The sequence below is a fragment of the Mastigoproctus giganteus genome, chromosome 5 (genome assembly GCF_048544385.1).
Source record: "Mastigoproctus giganteus isolate SK-2022 chromosome 5, ASM4854438v1, whole genome shotgun sequence".
NCBI lineage: Eukaryota > Metazoa > Arthropoda > Arachnida > Uropygi > Thelyphonidae > Mastigoproctus > Mastigoproctus giganteus.
In genome coordinates, this window is record NC_143579.1 from 115,919,202 (window position 1) to 115,945,278 (window position 26,077).

General features: G+C 41.1%; 1 protein-coding gene across 1 annotated transcript in view; it reads left to right on the forward strand.

Moving 5' to 3' along the window:
* LOC150085654 (protein MAK16 homolog) overlaps window positions 1–26,077 on the forward strand; it is a 109,147-nt gene that overhangs the window by 14,870 nt on the left and 68,200 nt on the right. The window contains exon 2 of the mRNA XM_090373420.1: window positions 15,458–15,504. Within this exon, the coding sequence (XP_090229546.1) occupies window positions 15,458–15,504 (47 nt within the window). The remainder of the gene's footprint in view (window positions 1–15,457; window positions 15,505–26,077) is intronic.

Consider the following 26,077-nt stretch of genomic DNA (forward strand, 5'->3'; position numbering starts at 1 on the left):
TCCGCATTGCTTGCATTGTGATGGGTGTGCCAGTTTACTGGAAATGCCAGAGATTCAAAAGTGTATGGATATTGCATATGTGTAGTGTCGTGTACTGTTGTTCATCTGGTCATTTAGCCGCTGGACCCCTACTGAGGCCTAACGTTGCCCCACTTTAGCCCCGTGGAGGCAGACCAGGAAACACCAGTCGACTAAGATTTACTCTGGCAGGTCCTGCCACCTAATTTCCTGAGATTTCAGTGGCTAGGACCTTAAAAAAAAAAAAAATATATATATATATATATATATATATATATATATACACACAGGTGTGTGTGTATATATATATACACACACACACACCCGTGTGTGGCATGTATATATACACATACATGCCACACACAAATACATATACACATATACACACCCTCTATGCGCTTGCGTGGCAGGGAGGCGCTACGGATGAGAGGCCAAAAGTAGTGGGCGAAGGTGATTTTAGATTGTGTGGAGCATTGCGTGCAGGTAGAGTGGGGGAGTAGATTGAAGACTGGGGGGGGAAAGGCAGAGACATGGAGCCGATAGAGAAGACAGCTCCAGTTTACAGTGGGGCAAGCCCATGCCCCACCAGAGAGTAAGAGTGGGGGGATACGGTGGAACCGTCACCTACCCCACCCGCCGGGGAGGGGTAGAATAGTTGAGCCAGGCAAGGGAGCTGGCTCAGGTCGCCAATACGGCGTGCATGCAGAGACTGCGATTTGTTCATGTGGCATTTGGTATAGACTAGTAGGATTGAGTCGCTTGTAGGATTTAACTCATCTTCCCTGATGTCCGTGTGAGTCAAGTTTGGTCGCCTATTTGGAGGTCGCTCTTTGGAAATGGGACCCGTCCAGTTAAATCAGATTTTAGCATCCATAGGATAATGCGTAGAGGGCTGCTCACCGCTTTTGGTGTATACTCCGTCTGCAGGTCAAAATTGAGTATTCAAGAAGCAAATCCTGGTCAATTTGATGCTGGAGATGTAGGTTCAATAATTCTGTCAATTCAGTGCAGTTAATGCAGCATTTGTTGAGTAGTCGCTCAAGGGACCCATGTCCCGTCCATGAATATTTGGAAGAGTAGGATTTATCGTCCATTAGGGCGGATTCCGTTGTTGTTTGGGAGAATGGATCTGTCAACCAGAATGCAAGTCCGGGTCGTATATTGTGCACGGAGGCTGTGCTTGCTCTTTTGTTTGGAGGTTGCCCTTGGGAGCCATGTCCCGTCGGTGAGTCAATTTGCAGAGAAAAGGAAGTGAGTATGGTTGAGGTGAGTTTCAGTTCTGCCATGATGTCCAGCGTTATCCACTGGGGTAGAATTGGGAAGTTCTCCCCCCATACTCCTCCTGTGACACGTGTTCCGTTTGGTTACAGTTGGTGATGAGTTGGCATATTTAATGGTCCTACCCCAGTAATCTGGTATGGATGGAATTATAAAAGTTTCCACTTGATCTTGGAGCTTTCAGATTTGGAGTGTGTGGAGTACTACATTTGTCCTTGTTGTTCGTGATTTGGAGGCAGTGGAAGGGTTAGTCGTCTAGTGTATAGGCTCTGAGCAAATTCAGTTAAGGCTTTGTAGGTTGTCCCATCCTCCAGCAGGTGGTGTTCCTGGTCTTTAGGGTTGCAGTGCACTTGTGTGATCAGCTGGGCACGTAGATCATCATACAGTTCACACTCATGCATCTGGTGATCCCAGGTCTCGGGGGAGCCACAGGCACATGCAGGATTGTTTGCGATTCCAAGGAGATGAAGCTTGTGACGGATTGCTCCGTGTCCTATAAGGAGGTAGGTGACATGCAGTCCGGGGCAAAACCATGTCGGAAATATAGGGTACACTTGCTCCAGATTTGGAAGGAACTTTCGCGTGACTTCTCCTTTATCAGAGTCTGTCCAGCGCTGTTGCCAGATTGATCGGAGGTAGATTTGAAGCTTGTTCTTCTCGGCTTTCCAATTGCTTGTCGGATCTGTTGTATGTGCCAGATATGTTGTAACCTTTCCCCGTCCAAGCTGCTGCAGCATGCCTGTTCGGGTAGCCTCGAGGTCGAGGGGCAGAGCCCCTGTAATCACTTGCAGTGCGTGGGTCGACACTGTTTTGCATGCACAGGTGAGGGTCAATAAGATCGGTCTATGTATAATTTCAAGCCGTCGGCGATTTACCACGGTTGAGGCCTTGTGGTACCATGCGCCAGAGGCATATGTGATTGCCGGGATGATTGCTGCTTTATAGAGGGTCGCCAGAGTACGCCTTTTCAGCCCCCAGTCTCGGCATGTAACTCTGGCGAGCATGGCTGCATAATTTTTTATCTTATTCTGCACATACTTTAGGTGTGGAGTGAACGACCGGTTCCTATCCAGGATAACTCCCAAGTATTTCAGTTCAGTAACTAGCTTGATAGTTCTGTCTTGTATTCTAATCTGTGGTGGTCTGGTTGGGGTTAGGTAACCCTTCAGTAGGATGGATTGAGTTTTGGTGGGCGAGATTGTGAGACGGTGCCTTTCCGTCCATTCTTGGAGTTTGGTTAGCGCTGTGTTTGCAAGAATTTCCATTTGGGCTCTTGAGTCTGCGGCTAGCACCAGGGAAAGGTCATCGGCATATGCCAGTGCTTGTACGTCCCCTAGGTCGAGGTGGAGAAACTCATCCAAGACAAAGTTCCACAGGAGGGGACCCAATACAGAGCCCTGCGGGCATCCCTGGTGTACTTGGCGCTCGACCCTGCAGTATGGTGCCTGAACCAAGACCCTTCTTCCGCTCAGGTAGCTTTTTATGCAGCTGTACAGATTTATCGGCAGATGAGCTGCCCTGAGTCTTGCAAGGACGCTCGGCCACCAAAGGGCATAGAACGCCCCTGCAAAGTCGATAGAGATGAGAAGTAGATATTTCTGTAAACAGTTTTCTGCCATGTTCAGGATGCGCTCCAGTGGGTCCAGGGTGGATTTTCCTGACTTGAAGCCATATTGTCCGTTTGCAGGAAGATTTGCTGTAGAGTAGTGTTTTTCGATTCTCTGTTTGAGCAGTTGTTCTAGCACTTTACTGAACACAGAGAGGAGTGCAGTTGGTCGGTAGGATTCTGGTAAATGTGGCTGTTTAGTTGGATTTTTGAGAAGTAGTTTCATGCTAGCAACTTTCCAATCTGAGGGGAATGCGCCAGAGTGAAGACAGTGGTTGTACAGTTCCAAGAGCAGGTCCGGGGTAAATTCGGCCACCTTCTTGACCAGTTCTGGCTCAAGCATGTCGAGTCCAGGGGTTCTTTTGTTTCTAATTTTGTTTATGGCAATTTGGAGTTCTAGGTGAGTAAAGGGATACTCTACCTGGGGCGACTGGTAGGCCTCATTGGCCTGGCATATCTGTTGTTGTTCATGGGTGTTGTCTCCTTCTACAGGTTTGAAATTGGCATTTAATATATTATTGATGGTGTCCTGCCAGTTGTTGGTCATGGTGCCTTGGGGGGTGATGGTGGAGGGTATCACCTCTCCCCTGGGCAGCTTATTTGTAGTTATTCAGTAAATGATGCTCCATGGGCTCGAGTTGCCCACAGTGGAGAGTAGATGCTCCCAGGACAGCTTTTTCCGTTGCCTGATCATTGCAGTGTATGTGTTTCTGGCCTCCCTGTACTGTTGCCTGAGGAACTCTACCTCATGGGGGGGCCAAGTTCGTCTGGGTCTTTGGAAGGCACGCCTCTTCTGATTTGTGGTTCTCCTGAGCATGTCGAGTTCCCGCGACCACCATGGGACAGCGCCGGGCATCGGGATCCTCTTCTTGATTGTTTGATTAGCTGCACTCACAATGGCATTGGTGACCGCACGTTGGTGTTGATCCAGTGATTGGTTCTGTAGTTGGTCGGTTGTCAGATTGTATACATTGTTGATGATGGCGACTTTGAACGCATCCCAGTTGGCTTTGTTAACTGCGTACCTGTTCTGTTTGAAGCTGTTTATTGGAGCTCGGTAGAGTGATCTTTGCGTGGTGAAGGTGATGGCCCTGTGGTCAGAGCTGGTCCAGTCCTCCTGCACCGTCCAGTCTGTCAAGTGGCCGGCAAGGGTTCTGGTAGTCATGGTGGCATCGATGGTGGCCTCCCATAGGGTTGAGCTGAATGTGGGAAGGTTGTTAGGACGATTAATGACAATAAAGCTGCTGTTTGCCAGGAACTCCTCCATATGCTGGCCGTTTCTAGAGCCTCTGCGCTCCGGAGTCTCGCTATGCCACAGGGGGCGAGCGGCAGTTGAGGTCAGCAGAGACAAGAATTTTTGCTCCTGAGAGTTCAGTTTGAACTTGTTGTAAGTACTGAATTGCTGGAAGGATATCCTCCCCTGGATGGCAGTATAATGAGATCACATAGAGTTCCCCTAGGGAGGAGACGATGTGTGCACAGGAGGCCCACTCAGAGCACAGGTGCGAGATCTTAGTGACTGTTATATCCGGATTCCTGACCACAACTGCAGCCCAGGGGGTTGCGCCATCCACCTGGACGATCTTGTAGTTAGGTGGATATCCCCGACAGCGCCCGCACAGGTGTAGGGTTCCTGTAGCAGGAGGATGTCAAGGTTTTCCTCCTCAGCCTTCTGTCTGATCTGTCCAGCTACAGCAATTGCTCGGTGTGCGTTAAGTTGGAGGAATTTCATGCGACTGGTGTTATGTCTTTTAGGCAGAGTCCCCATAATGGATTCTTAGTTGTTGGGCACTTCTTGCTTTAATATAGACAGGGCATTTGTTATCTCTGGTTGAATGTGCGTGGGGAAGCTTTTGCCACTTGCAATTTGCACAGACTGGGTCATTTTCTCTGTTGGGGCAATTTCCAGAGTTGTGCCCTTTCTCAGCACAGTGTCCACAGGTTGCCTCCAGTTGAGCATATATGTGAGTGGTGTGGCCGAATCGGCAACACCGGAAGCACTTTGGCACGGCAATGTGCTCCCTGAAGCGATGTGAGCTCTATTTGATGTATAGTCTCTCTTGTTTTGTTATGAGTTTCCATGCCTCAGGGGCCAGCCCGACCACCCAGTTTGTCCGGTTGTCATTCCTACTCTTGGTCTGGTGCTTGGGCATTAGTAGGGTAGTATGGTCTCTATCGGGTAAGTCTTGCTGGAGGTTGCGTATATATATCTCCTCACATATGGCAGTAGAAGTCAGGTCTTTGTCGATATCAAATATGACAATGGAGGGGCCTTTTTCTCTGGGCAGCTCAGCAGAGAGTCCAAGCGTCGGAATCTTGGAGTTATTGATAATGAGATCTGCATCACTTTTGGTTTCAGTCTCAATTATCACCCCTGTGTTTCGGGTCTTCCTAATGGCTCTGATTTTAGCCATTCTAAACTCTTGCGTTAGGGAGTCAATGGCCTTTTTCTTGACTTCTTCGCTAGTTTTAAGAGTGTCGGTGGTTGTAGGTTTGAGAATCACGAGGTGTGGAGTAGGGAGCAATGTCTTCCTGGGTGCCGGTTTGGTGGTGTTGACAATAGTAGTGGCAGGTTTGATCCTCAGCGCTTCAGAATATGTCAGGGCGCGCTGTGGCATTTGTCTTGCCCCGCATTCGATGTAGGCGTGTAGCCGTGTGATGGCTCTCTCATTTTCTACATGTGTGTCATGCACAATTGTCTCCATCTTGTGAAAGATGGTGACAATCTGTGATCTCAGGCCAGACGATATCCTACTGGGATTCTCCTTAAAAATGGTTTCGAGGGCCGTTTTCAGAAAGAGAGTTTTCTCGTATACGGAGCCCTCTGGTATGGTATGGTCCAGACATAGTTCTTGTTGTTTTTCATCATTTCTTTCTTTTTGTGATGCATTGGCTTCTGGCTGTTCCTTTGTTTCAACCCGAGATCGTGTTTCGCGTTCCGGTTCGGGAACCGCTTGCGGGTTTTTCGCTTGGTTGGGGGGGTCCCAGGTCGGGTGTCCTCTATATCCTCCAGTTGATCAATAATGATGGGGTCATCATTTTGTGTCTCTGTCAGGGGGTGTTTGTGCTTGTCTTTCCCCTCCATATCCGTGGATTCCGGATTACCGGGATTGTTCGGTTAATCGGGTTCACAATGTTGGGGTTAGATGGTTTGTTAAAAATGATGGCGATTGATGCCAACCACAAGTTCGTGGGTGTATTTGGAGGCACACAGTGGACTGTGGAAGTTTTTGGATCTCCCCACAGCACTTGGAGCGGGGGGGGGGGGGGGGGGGGGGTAGAAACACCGGATATAGAAATGCTCCTAAAAGGACGGGACTACCTTCCCAGCGGGATATCTAGTAGCGGCGAAGACGCTCACGGCATTCATTCAGATTTCTGGTAGAAGCACAGGTGCGAAGATCTTTCTCCATGGGGAGTTTATGGTGGGGGGGCACATTAAAGTCATATTTCTTTGGTGATATTATTCGGTAAAGGCACAGACTGATAGAGCACAACAACTGCTCAGTTTGCACTAGTTGGGGCACCTCCCCAGTCAAGGTGTCAGGTGGAAACGCGGCCGCCGTGTTATATCGGCAGCCTCTCTATAGCCCTGTTGTCAGCGACATGGTGACCATGCGGTCTGGCAACAAAGGATACAGATAAATAACGCTTCAACCTGACCAAATTCCCAATATATAGGCAAAAGTTTCTCACCAGCGGAATCCAGTCCAGTTTGTCTTCAAGTGAGGATACATTTCATGGCACTGACGGAAGTAAAACACATTTTTAAACTGAAATTTCGCTGAGCGATGAAACACATGTCTGTTCACAACGGCAGCCATATTGGCGATCTACCGTGCGGAATTTTGCCTTTAGCCAGCGGGTGGAACAGACTTCCATCCCTTGTTGTGGAAGTTGATAGCCTAAACAAGTTTAAAGCTCAGCTGGACAGGTATTTCCAACGAACAGAGGGGTGAAGTGGAAGTAGTGTTTTTTTTTTTTTTTTTTTTGCTGATGCTGCATAAGCTTGCTTTCTTGCATCAAATGCCTATGCTAATGCAATTTCCCGCAAGTCCTTTTCATTCTCTCTCTCTCTCTCTCAGGTGGTTCCGAATTTTTTTTTTTTTTTTTTTTTTGGCTGGTGTAGCATAAGCCTAAGGCTTCCTTGCACAATATGGCTAATAATAATAATGTTCAGCTACTATGACATCATTATCAACTCCTAAAAATTTGTCAATGACAATTTCTCCACTGATTAAACCTTGCTTGGAACTCTTCACAAAATTGCTCAATACAGTATCTTGTAATAGTTCATCCCTCTCATTGCCATTAGTTGATGTTTTAGCAAAACCTGCTTTTGTAAAACAATTCTTAATCATTATTTCTATCGCATCTTGACTCCACACTTTTGCCAACTCTGATATGCACATCCATAAATCTATAACAGAATCTATAGGTTCTTCAGTATGCACCTTCGGTAGTGCATTTTCAAATCCTTGGCCCATTGGCTACAGTTTAGATGAGGTATCGGAGGGAGGAAAACAAGCTTCACAGTTGTAAGTTTCGAAATTACCCAGTGACTGTGGGCAGGGCAGTTGTCGACAATTAACACGATTTTTTTGTTTTCTTTCGTCATCTTTCTATCAATTTAAAATCCACTGCTTTTCATCACTTTTCATCCAAGATTTTTTGTTGTAGTTGTAGGTCCAACTCTAATGACTTTACTCCTTTGAAACATCAGAGTTGTTTACTTTTGACTATTACCAAAAGCTGTTCATTACCAGCCATATTTGCCCCAGCCAAGACTGCAATTCCCTCTTTACTATTTTTACCACCTAAACATTTATCACCTTTAAAAGTCAGTGTCTTGTTCGGCAAACATTTGAAAAATAGACCTGTTTCATCAGTGTTGAATATGTTTTGGGCACGTAGTCCATGTTTTATTTTTCAAAACTGTTTCTTTCCAATTGTAGTCTTCTTCGATTGTAACTCCCCTTTCATCAGAAATAACTTTTTCGAGTAAGCCATGGCACTCTTTATTGGTTTTGTTCTCGAATAAACTTCATCCACTTAAAAACTATTCAATTTTGCATGCTTCTGACTGGGTCCTGTTTCCTCAAACTATTTCAAAATCGAAACAGTTTTTCAGAATGGCTAACACACTACTGGCAGGAATACCAAATTTTAAAGCAATTTTTTTTTTAATGTCTTTATTTACACTATTAAGCACTTTCACTTTTTCACACTACACTCAAGGATTTCCTCTTGGACACTATAAGGTTACTCGCACAGCAACTAAAACAAAACTGATTTAGGGTCCACTTGTACCTCTCCTAGTTCTCTAATAGGATACTTGCAGTAGAAAATGGGTTAACCAGAGCCAGCGGCTGTGGACACATAGATAGCAGCTGACGAGCGTGACTTCTTAGTGTAATAGTGAATAGAACTATTGATTGTATAGGTTTCACCTCTTCTTTTTAGCGTTGCTGACCCACTTCTGAACAAAGGCCTCTCCCGAAACCTTTCATCTTTTTCTATTCCACGGCGTGGTTGGCCAGTTTCCTCCTGCAGAGTTTTACGGGCACCACTAAATTGCCTCCGTAGCCGGGTGGGAAGGAGCAGCACTGCTTAGCACATGCTTCTTGATTAGACCAGGGTCGAGCCCATCACCACCAAATACAGAGGATGCGGGAAGATCAGGGAATGACCACCGCATATCCCGGAGCAATATGGCCTTAGTTGCTAATGCTCCTAAAAACCAAATAACAAACAAACCACTAAATTGTAGAATGTTTTAGCTCTTAATTTGTGAATTTAATCCTTTTAGCTCTTAAAAGCTAAGGGGTTAATTCTTAATCCTTTTATCTCTTAATTCGTGCTTTCTACAGTATCAGCTTTTGCCTAAAGGCCAGAGGTGCAAACAATGCGTACCGAGGTCTCTCAAAATCAGTTCATTATATGGAAATTTTCTTAGTTATACAGAAACTATTTTCAATGTAATGGCCAAGGGAAACTCAAAAATGTTTGCTACATAGAAACTGCACTTTTCGTTAAAGAGGTCAGACTGTATTCCTAAATAGTACTTTCGTGATTAAATTTAAGAATTTAAATATGGCAGAAGGCTAAAGTGGATATGGGGCTGTGTGTAGATTCTGGGACTGAAAATAATGTGCTTATTTTCTGTTTTATACTAAGTGGAATTCCTCATAAAGAATTCTACATGGGTCAGAGAAATTTACAGCTTGTTATTATGGCGCCTCCATAGCTAGGTGGGCAGTGGCAGCAGCAGCAGCAGTGCGTAGCATGCTTCTTTATTAGACCAGGGTTCACGCCTGTGACCACCAAATACAGAGGATGTGGAAAGGTCAGGGAATGACCACTGCATATCCCCGGAGCAATATGGCCTTAGTTGCTAATGCTCCTAAAAACCAAATAACAAACAGCTTGTTATTTATCAAGGATAATATTAACTGTATTTAGTAGTTAATATCTGTTCATTTCCATTAACCATAGTTTTCTCAAACACTAGGGCACTTTAAAATGACCACTCAGTTATGTCAGGCATAAATGACAATCATTTAACAAGAAATTTTCCATCAAATGTAGTAGTAGAGGCATGTGATACAAAAAAAAAGCAAGCATATGAGCTTATGTAGCATTAGCCAAAAAAAAAAAAAAAAAATTCACACATCCATTCTCTAAAAGTTTGTGCAGTTGCTCCTTGAATTTATTTAAGCTATCAACTTCCACAATGACAGATGGAAGTTTTGTTCCAGCAGTCAACTACCCACTGGTTAAAGGCAAATTCCACACATTTTTTTTACAACTGTCTTTCCTCAATTTGAATTTTTGCCCCCTCAGGTTCGTAATCTGAGCAAGCGGAAGAATCCCATGAGAATTCAACATGCTAAACCCACTCACGGTCTTATACACCTCAATAAGATCACCTCCCAAGTGCCTAGTCTCCAGCCGCTGCAATTTGCAATTTTCTTGGTAACAGGACCCCTTTGTTCTCCTCACCAATCTTGTTGCCCTTCTCTGGACATGCTCAGACAACTCTACATCCATCTAAAATGAGGCCTCCAGATCTGTATGCAGTACTCAAGGTGTGGCCTGACCATTACCTTACACAAAAGGATAATCACCTCTTTTTTTTTTTTTTCCTCTTCTACTAACAAAATTTCTGTATATCATTGACAATACCTCATGACCTGATCTGGCAGCCTGTCTGCATTGCTCAGGAAACTTCATATTTGACTGCACAAATACTCTCAGGTCTTTCATTTTCTGCCACACCAAGTGTAGTACGACACAGTTGGTACGTTTTTTTGCGGTTACTTCTACCCATATGCAGTACTTTGCATTTGTCAATGTTAAACTTCAGTTGCCATTTCTCAGCATATCTGCCCAACTTTTCTAGATCCTGTTGCAGTAGCACAATGCCATTACTGTCAGTAACAACCCTGCCAACCTTTGTATCATCTCAATACTTAGACATTAAGATTGATATGTTGTTGAACATTGATAAATATGATACATCAATATCATTGATAAATATACAAAACAACATTGGGCCCAACACCGAACCCTAGAGGACTCCACTAATAACATTAGTCCACGAAGAGCAGTGTCCATTGATTACCACTCTCTGTTGCCTCCACTCAACCACCCTTGTATCCATTGTAGCAACTTGCCATTAATACTATACTGTTCCAATTTGTACAGTAGACTTCTGTGTGCAACAATGTCAAAAGCTTTCCTGAAATCCAAGTATATGATATCAAAATTATTATTTCTTTTCAGTTTCTTTGTAACCACATCATAGTATCCAATCTGATTTGTCAGCCAAGACTTTCCCTTAACAAACCTATGCTGTGTCTGAATTATTACTGTAGTTCTTGTCTAGATGATCCTGCAATGCTTCTTTAACCAGTGACTCCATTATTTTCCCCAGAAAAGAAGTTAAACTAACAGGTCTGTAATTACTCATGTTACCTTTTGTGAATTGGTGATAAATTTGCAACCTCCCCTGAGTCCACAGAAGCACTCATAATTATGGCTAAGCATTTGCTTACTTCCTTTGCTGCCTACTCTAATATAATTGGATAGGTCTGATCCACCCCAGGTGCCTTTCCTCTGTTTAACTTCAACAATTTCTTCTCTACTTTGCTGTCAGTTATTACAAAATTGTTAAAGGCGCCTCCGTAGCCAGGTGGGAAGGAGCAGCAGTGCGTAGCACACACTTCTTGATTAGACCGGGGTTCGAGCCCATCACCACCAAATACGGAGGATGTGGAAAGGTCAGGGAATGACCACCGCATATCCCGGAGCAATATGGCCTTAGTTGCTAATGCTCCTAAAAACCAAATAACTAACTAACTAACAAAATTGTTAAGCTCCCTGTTACAATTTAATAAGCCCTTGTCCTTCACTTCCGTAAAAATTCATGTGTGAATGTCAATACAAAATACTCATTCAGTTTGTCAGCTATCTGAACAGGATCATCAACAGTTGAACCATCAATATCAAGTTGACCAATCTGATTCATCCCCTTCCTTCTAGAGTTTATACAGGGTGACCTATAACCAGAAACGTCACAAGAAAGTAGTAGCAGAGGCACAAGAAGCAGAAATGACACAAACATTTATTTGACATAATATTAACAATGGAGTATGAGATAGATGCATTTCATGATGTTAGAACAGATGCTCGAAGGTTGCACCATGAGACGCGATGCATGCATTACACTGACGCAGCATGGATTGGTGGACACGATCGAATACACCTGAGTTTCTTTAACAGTAGCAGCAGCGCAGACGAGTCTCGCCACGAGATCTATTTCCGTCTCCACAGGCGATTCATATACGATAAATTTGAGGGCCCTCCACAGAAAGAAATCAAGGCTCGATAAATCAGGTGAGTGTGGGGGCCAGACAACTGGTCCACCAGGGCCAATCCATCAACGCCCAAAATGCCTGTTCAAATGGTCACGAACACACCTTCCATAATGGGCAGGCGCCCCGTAATGTTGAAACCAAATGTTGCTTCTCACATTTGCTGGAATATCATGAAGTAACCCTGGTAGAACTTGTTCAAGAAAGATCCGATAATTAGCGGAGTTCATGGGGGATGGTAACAGGTATAGGCCGACTAAGCAGTCACCGACCGTACCTGCCCACACATTTATTGCGAAGCGTTGTTGGGCCGCATGGTGGCACACACCTTGTGGGTTGTCGTGAGCCCACACATGAGCATTGTGCTGATTGAATAAGCCTTCCTGAGTGAAATAAGCCTCATTCGTGAACAAAACATATGCTGGAAATTAAGTCTTGAATACTCTCTTGGAGAAACCACTGTGCAAAAGCCACACGTCCAGGATGATCTTCAGGGAGCAGAACTTGAACCCTTTGGAGGTGAAAGGGGTGTAAGAATCGTCGTGCCAGACACGCTGTACACTGCAACGAGACACTCCTAAGGCAGAAGAGGCAACGGCATGTGTGCTGGTAGTAGGATTATTCTGGACAGCATTCGGCACACTTTCTTCCATGGTGGGAGTTCGCTTCGAACGTGGTTTGCCTGCACTACTCCTGTTACCTCTAAATGACCCATAATTGCATAAATTTTGATGCACATGCGCAAACAAACGGTGGTCCGGTACATGTCTTTTGGGAACGTTCTCCATAAATTTGTTGAGCGGCTTGTCCATTGCCCTCTGCTAATCCATACACTAGGTGCATGTCTGCCAGCTCACAGTTCGTATATCGATGCATGCTCTTTGTGTGGAGTCTACCGACTTACGGTGACGTTTTCGGTTATGGGTTCCTATGCGATTCACATTCCTTTAGATGTTACCTACCTCCCCTCAACGTTTGTACCAATATTTTTGAGACACCCTGTATAAGTAAAGAAGTCCTAGCTATTTTTCTTAGCATCCTTTGGCAAAGATTTCTTGTAATATGCCTTCACTTGCACATACTAACTTGTATCTACCATAGGCTTCTGTGTTGCCTAATAATTTATATGCATCCCATGTATTTTTCTTCTCTTCCGCATGTCTTATTAGTTCATCTGACTTCCATTTATACTTCCATAAGCCTTGACTTCCATCTGACTTCCATAAGCCTTGAACAATATTTCTTAATCGCTACGAAAAGCCTAGTTGCTTCCATGCCTAGTGTGGAGAAGATGGTGATTCTACCAACTGTGCTACCCACGAGGGCTTTCCTTCATGAATGCTTCCCATTTAGAATTTGCTGTTGGTAACGTGAACAGTTAGTACCACTGTACAGAATTTTAAAAAATGTAAGACCACTCTAGTCACCTTTTATGAAAGCAAAAACTCTTCCCTTTAACCCTGATGGTAATTATATCTTTAAGTAAATCCCACATCAGTACACTGTGATCACTGGCACCCAGTGGTTCCTTTTATCTGCAAATTCTTAATGCACAAATAATCACTGCTAATAACCAAATCATGATTATTACCCTCTCTGGTTGCCTCTCGAACATCCTGCTGCAGAAAACAGTCATAAATAAATGCACAGAAGTCTTTCTAGTGTGCGAGTGACCAAACCACAATTTCCAGTCAATATGTGGGAAGTTAAAATCTCTCATTATAATACAATCTGATTTACTCTCCCATTCGATTTATCTGTACAATTGTTTGTTGTACTCATTAGAGTCATTAGGCCCATGACGCACTCCTGTTTTCATTTTTGCTTTCCCAGTGCTTGGTCACACCAAACTGACTCAACATTGCACTGTCCATCTACTGGATGCACTTCCTTAGATTTTATGTTGTATAATGTGTACTTTCTGTACACATTCTGCATTCTGTATATCTGTGTGACACCACATCTCTGATATCCCAGTAATATCTGCCTTTGATGTCCTGACCAGCACTTCCAGTGTTCTCCCCAGGACCTCTTGAATGGGCACACTGCCCGGTGAATTTAACTAACCGCCCAGCTAAAATTTAAGCAATTCTTGCGGTACCATATGGTACTGCTCACTGACCTTGATCAGTATTAATTTGAACATACTGTGCGATCGAGATAAATGCGACAGGAGCATATAATGTCAAATTATGCAATTGATTTTTTTCTTTATATTGTTTGTCACATTTATAAATAACAGAAAATTTTATATTATTGCAAAGTATTACACTTCCCCTCCTGGTTACTTCATAATGCAACCTGGCTGGCAAAATTTTCTGGGGAGAACACAGACCTCAAATTCATCCAATTTATTTCCTATGCTTCTAGCATTGGTGTAATGCAAGTATTCTTAATTACCCTAACACATTCCATGTATTTATTTCTTTCATGATGACCCCCACACCTTTCCCTGCAGTCTGCTGCTCATTGTAATAGAAGTAGTTATTTAAGTTTATCCTATCCCTACAGGAACAGTCTCTTGTGCTGAGAAAATTCTACCCTATGAGCCTTGCACAATCTCTCCACAGCCAAATTGATTGATAAGGCTCTAATTGTGTGTGTGAGTGATTGCAGTCACTTTCAAATTTAACCTTAACTCACAACTTTTTTTTTTTTTCAACATTGACCTGTACTTGTTAAGTAAATCTGTAGATCTACTCTTAATGTCATTAGTGCCAGAATGTACAACAATATCACTCTTTGTGCCCTTAAAAGATATCTGCTCTACAACATTATGAACTTTTGCCCCTGGCAGACTAACCCTGGTCCTATTCCACAGGTCCTTTTTACACAATATATTACCTGTCTCCCTGACATAAGAATCACGACAATAACTCCTGTGGGACCAGCACATTCTGCTTTGGAGTTGCGCTGTGTTGCCTGATGCACAAGAGTGCTCTGGCATTGAGTTGGGCAGCTGAGAGCTTGATGGGTACCCCAGTTTTAATACCTTCAAGGGCATCTGTCTGACTCTTCAAACTCTCATAAGCTCCCATCAGAACGCTGAGTTGGCACCTAATTTCTTGACACACTGTGCACCTAGCACATGCAAAGATGTCCTACATTGTATTTGTAGTCATATGGATTTCAACTGTGATCAGTTCAAGCACTCACTACTGTACATATATATAAATCACTCTTAAATCATCCTTTACCCCAGGGTCTCACATCTGGTGAGTATGGGCTTGGCACACCAAGAGTCCTGAGCTGGATATCACCATTCTTCTGTTTCTTGGTGATCTCTCTCTCTCTCTCTCGGTAACATATATTTTTTGTTTGGCTGGTGCAGCATAAGCCTCAGGCTTCCTTACACTATATGGCTAGTGATAATAATAAACTTATTTGAATATATAAAAAAAAGGTTTAAGTTTTGGGGAATATAGCATCTCATGCTGATGTGTCCACACTTTACTCATAAAAAAATTCAGTTAAGCATAAGTATTTGATTTAAGTTATACTTCCTAAGAATGCTTTTTTTTTTTATATATAGATTTTTATCAAGGATTTTTAAAATTTATATATATTTTTTCTCTTTTACTCACCCAGAAATCTGAATTGGTTTGCTAAAATTGCTAAATATTTTAATACTGTATATTCATTTTATTTCTGAATTTACATATTCATTTGTCTTTTGTAGGTTATATGGAGTATCATTAAGAACAGTTTTTGTTCTTTCAAAGTAAAGTAGGTATTTTTGTAAATAATAATTATATCAATCACTTTTAGTATTTTATCTTTTTTTTTTAAATGATTTAGACTTGGTACCTTAAGGTATTGATATTACTTTAAAGCAAATATTACTTATGCAGTTAAACTTTAGCTAATTTACTCTTTCATTTAAACTCCTTAATATTTCACTGGTTTAATAATTGTAAAAAAGAATTATCCAGAAGTCAAGGAAACCAACTTCTATTTATTTATTGCAATGACTTGTAAGACAAATATATACAGGGGTGGTGTTTGAAAAGTGCACAGCCTGATAATGAAGGGTTTATTTGAGGAGACTGGTTATATGTTACTTTTCAACAGTGTCTCCTTCAAAGTTAGTACTTTTGCTCTTTTCAGTTACATTTCACACTAATGTTACAACACATTGATTCGAGCTGTAAAAGTTTTCTCTTGGGCCTCCAGGCAATGCTTCCTCTAATTTATTAAACACATGCAGAAAATCATGCTCTGTGAGCAATAAGTTATATGTGATACCTGCAAGTGTGCACATTTTCAAAATAAACAAATAAATGCTTAAATGTATTTATTTATTATTACTGCTAAATCTGCTTAAGTACTCATGTGATAAAAATTAAGCAATGAGTAGTACTGTTAGTACAGTATAAACAAACAGGATTTAATTTTATGAAAAAATATACCTTTAACATACATTTTCTTAGAGCTTTTCTCTTCTTGCATTGCTAGCTGTCCAATATTTGTGGATGGCATCAGTGTCAACAGATTTGCCTGATGACATATAGAGCTTAATTCACATAAGCTAATTGAGATGATCAACTTGCATTGTTTCATGTATTTTTTATTTTGTTCATTAAGCCACATTCGCAATTGGCATTTGAGGCCTGAAACGTACTGCAGATATCCAGTATGATTGTCATTACATTGAATTAATTGTCTTATAAGGCGTAAGCTCTTGTTTCCTCAAAGGATTTCATTGCATCAGCTTTGATTTTTCTTATGAAACAAAAGTCTGAACTGTTTACACAAACTACTGCACAATTTCTCCTCATCCGATATATTTAGCAAAGTGCTATATTTTGATGCCACCTCTGCTAGTCCTTGTATTCCAATGTCAAAGTTGGTGATATGAAAAATAGTAGTCAAAAATATTCCATTGTTTTAGCTCACCATATGGAAATTGCTTACCAGATGTTCACAGACACATTCACTGAACCTGATGATAGATGCAATGTCAGTATCATTTGCAGTGGACAGTAATATAACGTCTGTGCTGAAATGAGGATTTTCATGCAAATATTGAAAATGAGGATTTTCTGCATCCTCCGTATTTGGTGGTGACGTTTGCACGTCACGACCAAATATGGAGGATGCGGAAAGGTCAGGAATGATCACTACATATTCACGGAGCAATATGGCCTTAGTTGCTAATGCTCCTAAAAACCAAATAACAAACTGAGCTTGCAACTTCTGGCTTTGGCAAAATGTTGTACCTAGATTGCTGTAGAACTGTTGCAGGAGGTTACATCAATCAGTTTGCTCAGAACATTGTTCAAGTTGGCAAACACAGATATGAATCTGCAGATTGTTTAATTTATCCAAGTAGTATTTATGAACAGGATCAGTCTTCATCAGCTTGTTCAGAACAATATCTGAGCAGAACTCCATACGGGGCACTGAATTGTCCTTCTTTGGACAATTCTACGTATTTTGAATGCTTTCTGTGTGAATGTTGTAAAGGCTTTATAGTTTTCCTCTTCTATAATGAACAGATGTTCTTCTCCCCTGGGAAGCTCTCGCCATAGGTGCAGTTTGGGTTATCATTCAGCCCTAAGGAGGTTAGTTTTGCCTTTAGGGAGCCATGACCTGTCAATATAAATGTTCTAAAAAGTACAGGAGCAAACCATTGACACCCATGACAGAAACTATTTGGTAACCAGACCTCTGGTTTCCTGCTCTCACTTTGTTTGCCATATCTTGTGAAGTTTTGTGGCTATTCTTTTTCTTTCAGCGTTGAGGGTGCTGGGTGTATCAAGGGCTATCCCCAGAAATTTTATGCGTATGCCCTTTTTAAGTCTATAATATAAGTCTCTTTTGCCTACTTCCAGATAAAGTGGGAGAGCTGCGGACAGCAACTGTAGCACAGGTGTGCTTACTGTGCGACATGGTCTGGTAATAGTGAGAAGTATTGTCCTTTATATCGATTCTAATTTATTCCTATTTCTTACTATGGCCGAGTGGGTGAAACATGCACCAACTCCATAGGTGATAACAGGTAGGAACATTGCACAGTATTTTTTTTTGATCCCCCAGTCTGCTCAACTGATCCTGGCAATCATACCTGCTTAATTTCTCACTTTCTTTGCCAAGTAGGTCAAATTGGGATAAAAAGTTAATTTTGAATCAAAGACCACTCCAAGATAATTTAGTTCTGTACCATTTTTATAGTTATTGTGTTAATTTTGATTTGTGGATGTCTTCTTATGTCCATATTGCCTTTTAGAAGTATTTGTTTGGTTTTTTCAGGTAATATTTTGAGTATGTGCATTTGTACCCACTTCTGCAACTGCAAGAGGGCAGAATTTGATCTTTGGTCTACAACCACTCTACATCCATCCCTACAATAGAACATCAATTATTTGAGCCTTGATTATCTGTGGGATTGGATTAACATGTTTGATACTCAGTTTCATATAAAGTTTATTCTAACCATGAGTCAAGTAAAAAAAATGAAAATGCATACCAAGCTTTAAACAAAAATGAAATTTTGCTACTATAGTCCAGAGTTCAATCAGTGTGATTGTAGAATCTAGCAGCTAATTTCATGTGCCTTTACTTTTACACCACTTGTTTAAGAATGACTGCCTATATGTATTATAGCATGGCACTTGAGTGCATTTTGAATTCTTATATGCACAATGGCACAGCATTTGGAGAGTGCTCCAAACAAGGCTTGATCAAAGAGTTTGGTAAATGATAGAATAACGTTATTTCTTATGACACAGTATTACAAAATAGATACTTATATCATTTTATTTCAAATTACGTTCTGTCTGCTGGTATGTACGTACACACACACACACACACACACACACACACACACACACACTTGTTCCAGCAAGATTTCTTTTGGAATCACCTTATGTGTGTTGTATTGGAAATGATGTCATTAGTCATGTTAGATTGTTTCACTGATTTTTAGGAGCAACCAAAAGCCACACCACAGCAGGTTGGGAGAGTAGGCTGGGTGTGGTAACATGAGAATGTTTTTACCCATCAAAAACCGACAGGTGCCGTGGCATAGTGCATTGTCATAATGGAGAATCCGACAGTGGCATGATTTCTCCCACCTTTCTTGTTGCAAGACATCTGTGTAAAATGCTTAATAATAATAATAAATCTGTTTGTAGTCTAGCAGGGCTATGTCGATCAGAGGAGTTAATCCTTCAAAAAGGAAATTATCGTTTACCATATTAGCATTAGTAAAGGCACGTGATGCAAGAAAGCAAGCTTATATAGCATCAGCCAAAAAAAAAAAAAAAAAAACCCCTTCTCATTTCACCCATCTGCTTGCTTCAAATGTTTGTCTAGTTCTGCCTTGAATCTTTAAGCTACCGGCTTCTACAATGACAAAGTTTGTTCCATCATACAATCACCCGCTGGTTAAAGGCAAACTTTTGCACATCTATCCTACAACTGGCTTTCCTCAATTTGAATTTATGCCCTCTCAGGCAGTTATTCTGAGCAAGAGGAAGAATTCCATCAGCAATGAGCATGCTCAAACCATTCAAAGTTTGATACACCTCAATCAGATCACCTCGCAGGTGCCTCCTCTCTAGACACTGTAATTTGCAAAATTTAAGCCTTTCTTCGTAAGAGCAACCACTTGTTCCATTCACTAATCTTGCTACCCTTCTCTATACTCATTCCGGCAGCTCTACATCCTGCTTAAAACGAGGCCCCCAGACCTGTATACAGGTTTCAAGGTGTGGCCTGACCATTGCCTTTATACAAGGGGATAATCACTTCCTTATCCCTGCTAGAAAAATTCCTGTATATCATTGACAAGACACCATGAGCTACTCTTGCAGACTGTCTGCACTGTTCAGAAAACTTCATATCTGCCTGCACAATTATCCCCATGTCCTTTTCATTCTCTAACACTGTCGGTGTCAGAGTTGATACGTCACTCTGGGGTTACTGCTTCCCATATGTAGTACTTTGACAAATGTAATGTTAAACTTCAGTTGCCACCTCTCAGACCATCTGCTCAAATTTTGTAGATCCTGTTGCCACAGCATACTGTCATTAACAACCCTGCCAACCTTGTATTGTCTGCAAACTTGGACATTAAGCCTGATATACCATCACCAATATCATTAATAAATACAGTGGGGCCTCATATGGCAAATGCCCTATATGATGAACTTTTCGTACCACGAACCCAGGTTTTAACCTCTTCTCTTACTACTTTTCCTTATTTTCGTGTCAAAAAAATACTAATTGTTTAAATAACGGTTTTATTGCTTTTATGCCGTGTAATACGATGCTTGATTATGGAACAAATTGAAGTATTCAGTGGGATATTCACCCTAGAATTATCTTCCCGATGAGAACTGCAATATTCTTCAGTCATTATCCATAATTAATTCTTGAAAACAAAACAGACAACCTCGTGCAGCACAGTGCTCAGGAAAGGACACCAGCCGACAACAATATGCAAGGTATCGGCAGGTGCCATCTGGTGCTTGTCTCAAATAAAAATATTCCAAGAAACCCGCCACTGGCGAATGGCCACAAGAGCCATATTGCGATGAATGTACTACTTTACCACATGTCGGTGGGTTCACATGGGTGATCCTTCATTGCTTACTGATGGCTTCACTGAGGTAAGTATTGAAAGAACACAAATTTGTACATGGCCATGAGATATCTCTGGATAATTATTTATGACCTTAAAATGCTAACCTGACTTAACTCCGGATAATCAGGGAAACAGTTAATACAAACAAAACACACATTCTGTTTTTATTCACTATGTCTTTCTTTTGTTTCAGGAAAGTTCCAAATTTTTTTTTTTTTTTTTTTTTTTGAAAAGATTCAAAAAATGGGTCCTAAGAGAAGTGTCAGTGTAAGTCAGCCCAAGAAAATCACTATTGAAACCAAGAAAGACATCATTGTTAAGCAGGAAAAAGGAGCTAGGGTAGTTGATCTAGCAATTGAATATGGAGTCAACAAATCCACCATTGGAACCATCTTGAAGAACAAGGAGACCAAGATTATTGAGGTTGCAAAGGGAGTGACCAGATTAAGTAGCCTAAGAAACCCCATCATTGAAGAAATGGAGAACTTGCTGCTACTGTGGATTTACCAAAGGCAAATGGCAGGAGATACCATCAGCAAAGAAGTCATCTGTCTAAAAGCCAAGCACATCTATGCTGACCTGAAGGAAAAAACTCCAGGGCCAAGCTCTGAAGAATCTGAATTTAAGGCAAGCAGGGGTGGTTTGAGAAGTTTAAGGGCAGGAATGGCATTCACAATGTCATAAGGCATGGGAAGGCAGCAAGCATTGATAAATTTGCCAAGAAATTTCAGAAGCTCATGAAAGATGGACAACAGGTCTTCAACTGTGATGGAACTGGGCATTTTCTGGGAAAAAATGCCCAGTAAAACCTGCATCACAAAGAAAGAACAAGCTCTGCCAGGCCACAAGCCTATGAAGGACAGACTGACCCTCCCCTTTGCTGCCAATGCTAGTGGAGACCTGAAGATCAAGTCTCTCTTGTTGTATCATTCTGAAACACCAAGAGCATTTAAGAAGCACTCAATTGTCAAAGGTAAACTTGGAGTCTACTGGAAATCTATCCCAAAAGCTTGGGTTAGATTCTTTTCAAGGACTGGGTGCTTGAAGTCTTTGCACCTAAAGTGAAGAAATGCCTGGAGGAAAAGAAATTCCCACTGAAGGCTGTCCTCACCATGGATAATGCATCTGGCCACCCACTTGATTTAGAAGATACCCTGGAATTGGAGTTCAGCTTCTTGAAGATTGCTTTCTTATCTCCCAACACTACACCTCTAATTCGGCCAATGGACCAGAATGTCATAGCAAACTTCAAGAAGCTCTACACCAAAGCACTTTTCACCAGGTGCTTTGAAGTTTGCCATGCTTCCAGCTTCATGCCATCGAGGAAATTTTGAAAGAAGAATTTAACATTGTGCACACCATTAGACTCATAGAAAAAGCTTGGCGTGAAGTGTCAGTCAGGAACCTGAATTCTGCCTGGAGAAACCTATGGCCAGCCTGTGTTCAAGGAGAACCTGATAATGGAGCCCAAGTCATGAAGGACATTGTGGCAGCAGCTAAGGACCTGGACTTGGAAGTGGAGGAGTTAATAGAGGAGCATGAAGTATTAGCATTAGCATTAGTAGAGGCATTTGATGCAAGAAAGCAAGCTTATGCAGCATCAGCCAAAAAAAAAAAAAACTCACTTCCACTTCACCCCTCTGTTCATTTGAAATACCTGTCCAGCTGAGCCTTAAACTTATTTAGGTTATCAACTTCCACGACAAGGGATGAAAGTCTGTTCCACCAACCAACCACCTGCTGGCTAAAGGCAAATTTCCGCACGTCTATCCTACATCTGTCTTTCCTCAATTTGAATTTATGCCCTCTCAGGTGATTATTCTGAGCAAGAGGAAGAATCCCATCAGCATTGAGCATGCTCAAACCATTCAAGGCTTTGTACACCTCTATCAGATCACCTCGCTGGTGCCTAGTCTCCAGACACTGTAATTTGCAAAACTTAAGCCTTTCTTCGTAAGAGCACCCCTTTGTTCCATTCACTAATCTTGTTGCCCTTCTCTATATTCGTTCCAGCAGCTTTACATCCTTCTTGAAATGAGGCCTCCAGACCTGTATACAGTACTCTGTGTGGCCTGACCATTGCCTTATACAAGGGAATAATCACCTCCTTATCCCTGCTAGAAAAATTCCTGTATATCATTGACAATACACCATGAGCTACTCTTGCAGCCCGTCTGCATTGCTCAGAGAACTTCATATCTGCCTGCACAACCACCCACAGGTCCCTTTCATTCTCTACCACTGTCAGTGTAGTACCACAGAGTTGATACGTTGCTCTGGGGTTGCTGTTTACCATATGTAGTACTTTTTTGTCAATTTGTCAATGTTAAACTTCATTTGCCACATCTCAGCCCATCTGCTCAACCTTTCCAGATCCTGTTGCAGTAGCATAGTGTCAGTAGTGTCCTTGACAATCCTGCCAACCTTCGTATCTTTTGCAAACTTGGACATTAAGCTTGTTATACCATCATCAATATCATTTATAAATACAGAAAACAATAATGGACCCAACACTGAACCCTGAGGGACTCCACTAATAACATTTAGTCCACGATGAGCAGTGTCCATTGATTACCACTCTGTCTTCTCCCCCTCAACCACCCATTTATCCATAGCAGCAATTTGCCTCCAATGCCACATTGCTCCAATTTGTGCAGCAGTCTTCCATGTGCAACGTATCAAAAACCTGTCTAAGATCCAAGTATATAATATCAAAGTTATTCCCTGCATCATAGTATCCAATCAATTTGGTCAGGCAAGACTTCCCCTTAACAAAACCATGCTGTGTCCGAGCTATAACTGAAGTCTTGTCTAGATATCCTGCAGTGCTTCTTTAAGTTTATCTTCATATATAGCTGACCACGGAAGAACTGAAGGAGCTGCATAAACATCAGGTTGAGGAAATGGAAAAAAATGTTTCCTCAGTGGAGGAGAAAGAGGAAAACATCACCAAAGTTCCAATGCCTTCAACTACTATCAAGGGGTTCCTTTAGGACCGGAAGAAGCTTCACAACAGGGTTTTGGAGTGGCACTCCAAAACAGCTGAAGTGAATAGTGGTGGACCTCTACAATGACATAGCACTTCACTACTTCAGGAGCCTTCTTAAAAAGAGAGAAAAGCAATCAACACTAGATAGATTCTTCAGGGCTAAAAAGCAGAAACAGGCAGAACTTGAAGAACCTGTAACCATGAAGAATAAATAGTGTATGTAAATTGTGGCCTTTTTTTTTGTGGAGGGTCCGTTACCAATTAATTTATTTCCCATAGGATACTATGGGAAATCGCGTTTCGTACCACAAACTTTTCATATCAAGAACCGGTTCATGGAACAAATTAAGTTCGTGATAAGAGGCCCCACTGTACAGAAAACAACAATGGATCCAACACTGAACCCTGGGGTACTTCTCTCATAACATTAGTCCACAAAGAGTGGTGTCCATTGATTACCACACTGTCTTCTCCCACTCAACCATCCCTTTATCCATAGCAGCAATTTACCTCCAATGCCACACTGCTCCAATTTGTTCAGCAATCTTCCATGTGGAACAGTATCAAAGGCCTTTCTAAGATCCAAATATATGATATCAAAGTTATTCTTTGCATCCAATTCCTTTTTGACCACATTATAGTATTCAATCAAATTGGTCAGACAAGACTTCCCATTAAAAAAAAAAACATGCTGTGTCCGAGCTATAAGTGAAGTCTTATCTAGATGATCCTGCAGTGTTTATTTAACCAGTGCCTCCTTTAATTTCCCTGGAAGTTAAACTAACCGGTCTGTAATTGCTTGTGTTGCCCTTTGATCCTCCTTTGTGAATTGGGGTCACATTTGCACATCTGGAGTCGGTGGGTACCTTCACTGAGTTGAAGGAAGTTCTCATAACTATGGCTAAGTTTTGCTTATTTCCTTTGCTGCCTCCTTTAATATAACTGGATAGATCTGATCCACCTCAGCTGCCTTTCTCTGTTTTGTATTTAATGGTTACATGAGATTGAACCATGATCAACTTGCTAATACTACTGTACTTTGATTGTTTGTTTACCTTGGGCCTTTCATTTGTCCTCAGCAAGCAAATTCCTAGTGAACATTTCTTTCTGTGATGAAAAATGCATGTAACAATCTTCACGTAGGATCTGGGACATGACTTATTTTTCTTTTTCTTTTTCTTTTTTTTTTTTTTTTTTGTTTAAATGGTTGATTTTCATGATACACTAAGCATGTTTGCATCTGTTTCAAGACTTGCTATTCACATAATGATGAATGTTTTCCTTACCCATTGCTAACCTATTGCCAAAATAAAACAAAAAAAAAAAACCTGTTAATTTGTAAACTAAGCCAAATTATATATAAATAAATCAAACTATAAAGAAAACAGAAAAAAAAAGCATATGCAATCCAAGAAACAACAATGAAAGGAAATAATAAATAAATAGAAATTAAAACACACCAAAAAACACATTCACATAAGCAATGTTCATCCCTGAAGGAAAACAGGGCATGTAAAATCCCTCCCAGTTGAATAGACTAAAATTATAAAAGAGCAAACTGACAAATCTATTACCTATTTTTAAACTCAGTTTTCCCATAATCAAAGAGGCCATCCTAATTACCATATTTCCCATCATATAAAATGCAGCCATAATTAGCAAAGACTATTTAGGGGGAAAAAAATAACATTTTTGAGGAAGGACTGATTACATTCTTAGAAAAAGAACGTTGGTCTTAAAAAAACTTACAGGTCTTTTTGTTTAAAAAAAACCTGTCAGTCTTTTTAAACATGGATGTTTTTAATATTTTAGCAAGATTTTCATAGAATTTCCAATAAATTTGTTTAAACTCTAAAATCATCGGCAGGACAAGACATAACATGCTTGTTTATGAGAACGGTGATCATCACCTTATAAGACCAATTTTTTAAGATGTATTTCTGCAAAAAAAAGTGCATCTTGCATGGCAAGAAATATGGAAAAGAGATTAAGCAAGTTGGCAAGTTGTTAGCTTGACCTAAAGCAAGATTAATGCTTTTCAAAATACCATATTCAAAAATGTAAGTGTAGCACCATGGGCTCTTTCATGGTCATTGCACATACCAGGTATTAATTCTGGGATATAATGGAGGGAGGGAATGAAAGTGAAAAGTAAAGAAAGAGAAAAGAGAATAGAAGTATAGACTAACAGCTTGGAGATGGAAAGAGTTTAGAGAAAACAAAAGCAGAAAGAAGATAAAGTTGAATATGTTTCACGTAGAAATTTGGGTGTTCCCTCCTATCCTCTTATTTGAGATCTTGAATAATAAATTCACATTTGCAGGGATGGAGGGGGATTGGGGGTATGCATTTTGTCTATAAAAATAAAAAAAATATAAGTAACTTATTTAAGTTTCCATTCCTCAGACAAAATTACAAGCCCATGAACAACATTTATAGATCTGTTAGCTAATCTTAATGCTAACATTTTACTTGTTTTGTTAAATTTAACTGTTTATCTAATATTATGGTATTATCAAATTCTGGTTTGGCCTGGTTTCAAAGCACCATGTGACTAATTTGGAATACTACATCTAGTTTTCTTAATTTGTTGGTAGCTACATTTAAAGAGATTTATGCTTTTACAGGTGAATGCATAAAGAAGTTCTAGTACTATCTATGTATATGCAACTTTGCATGGGATAGCATATACCACATTTGTTTCCCATTTAAAATCAATG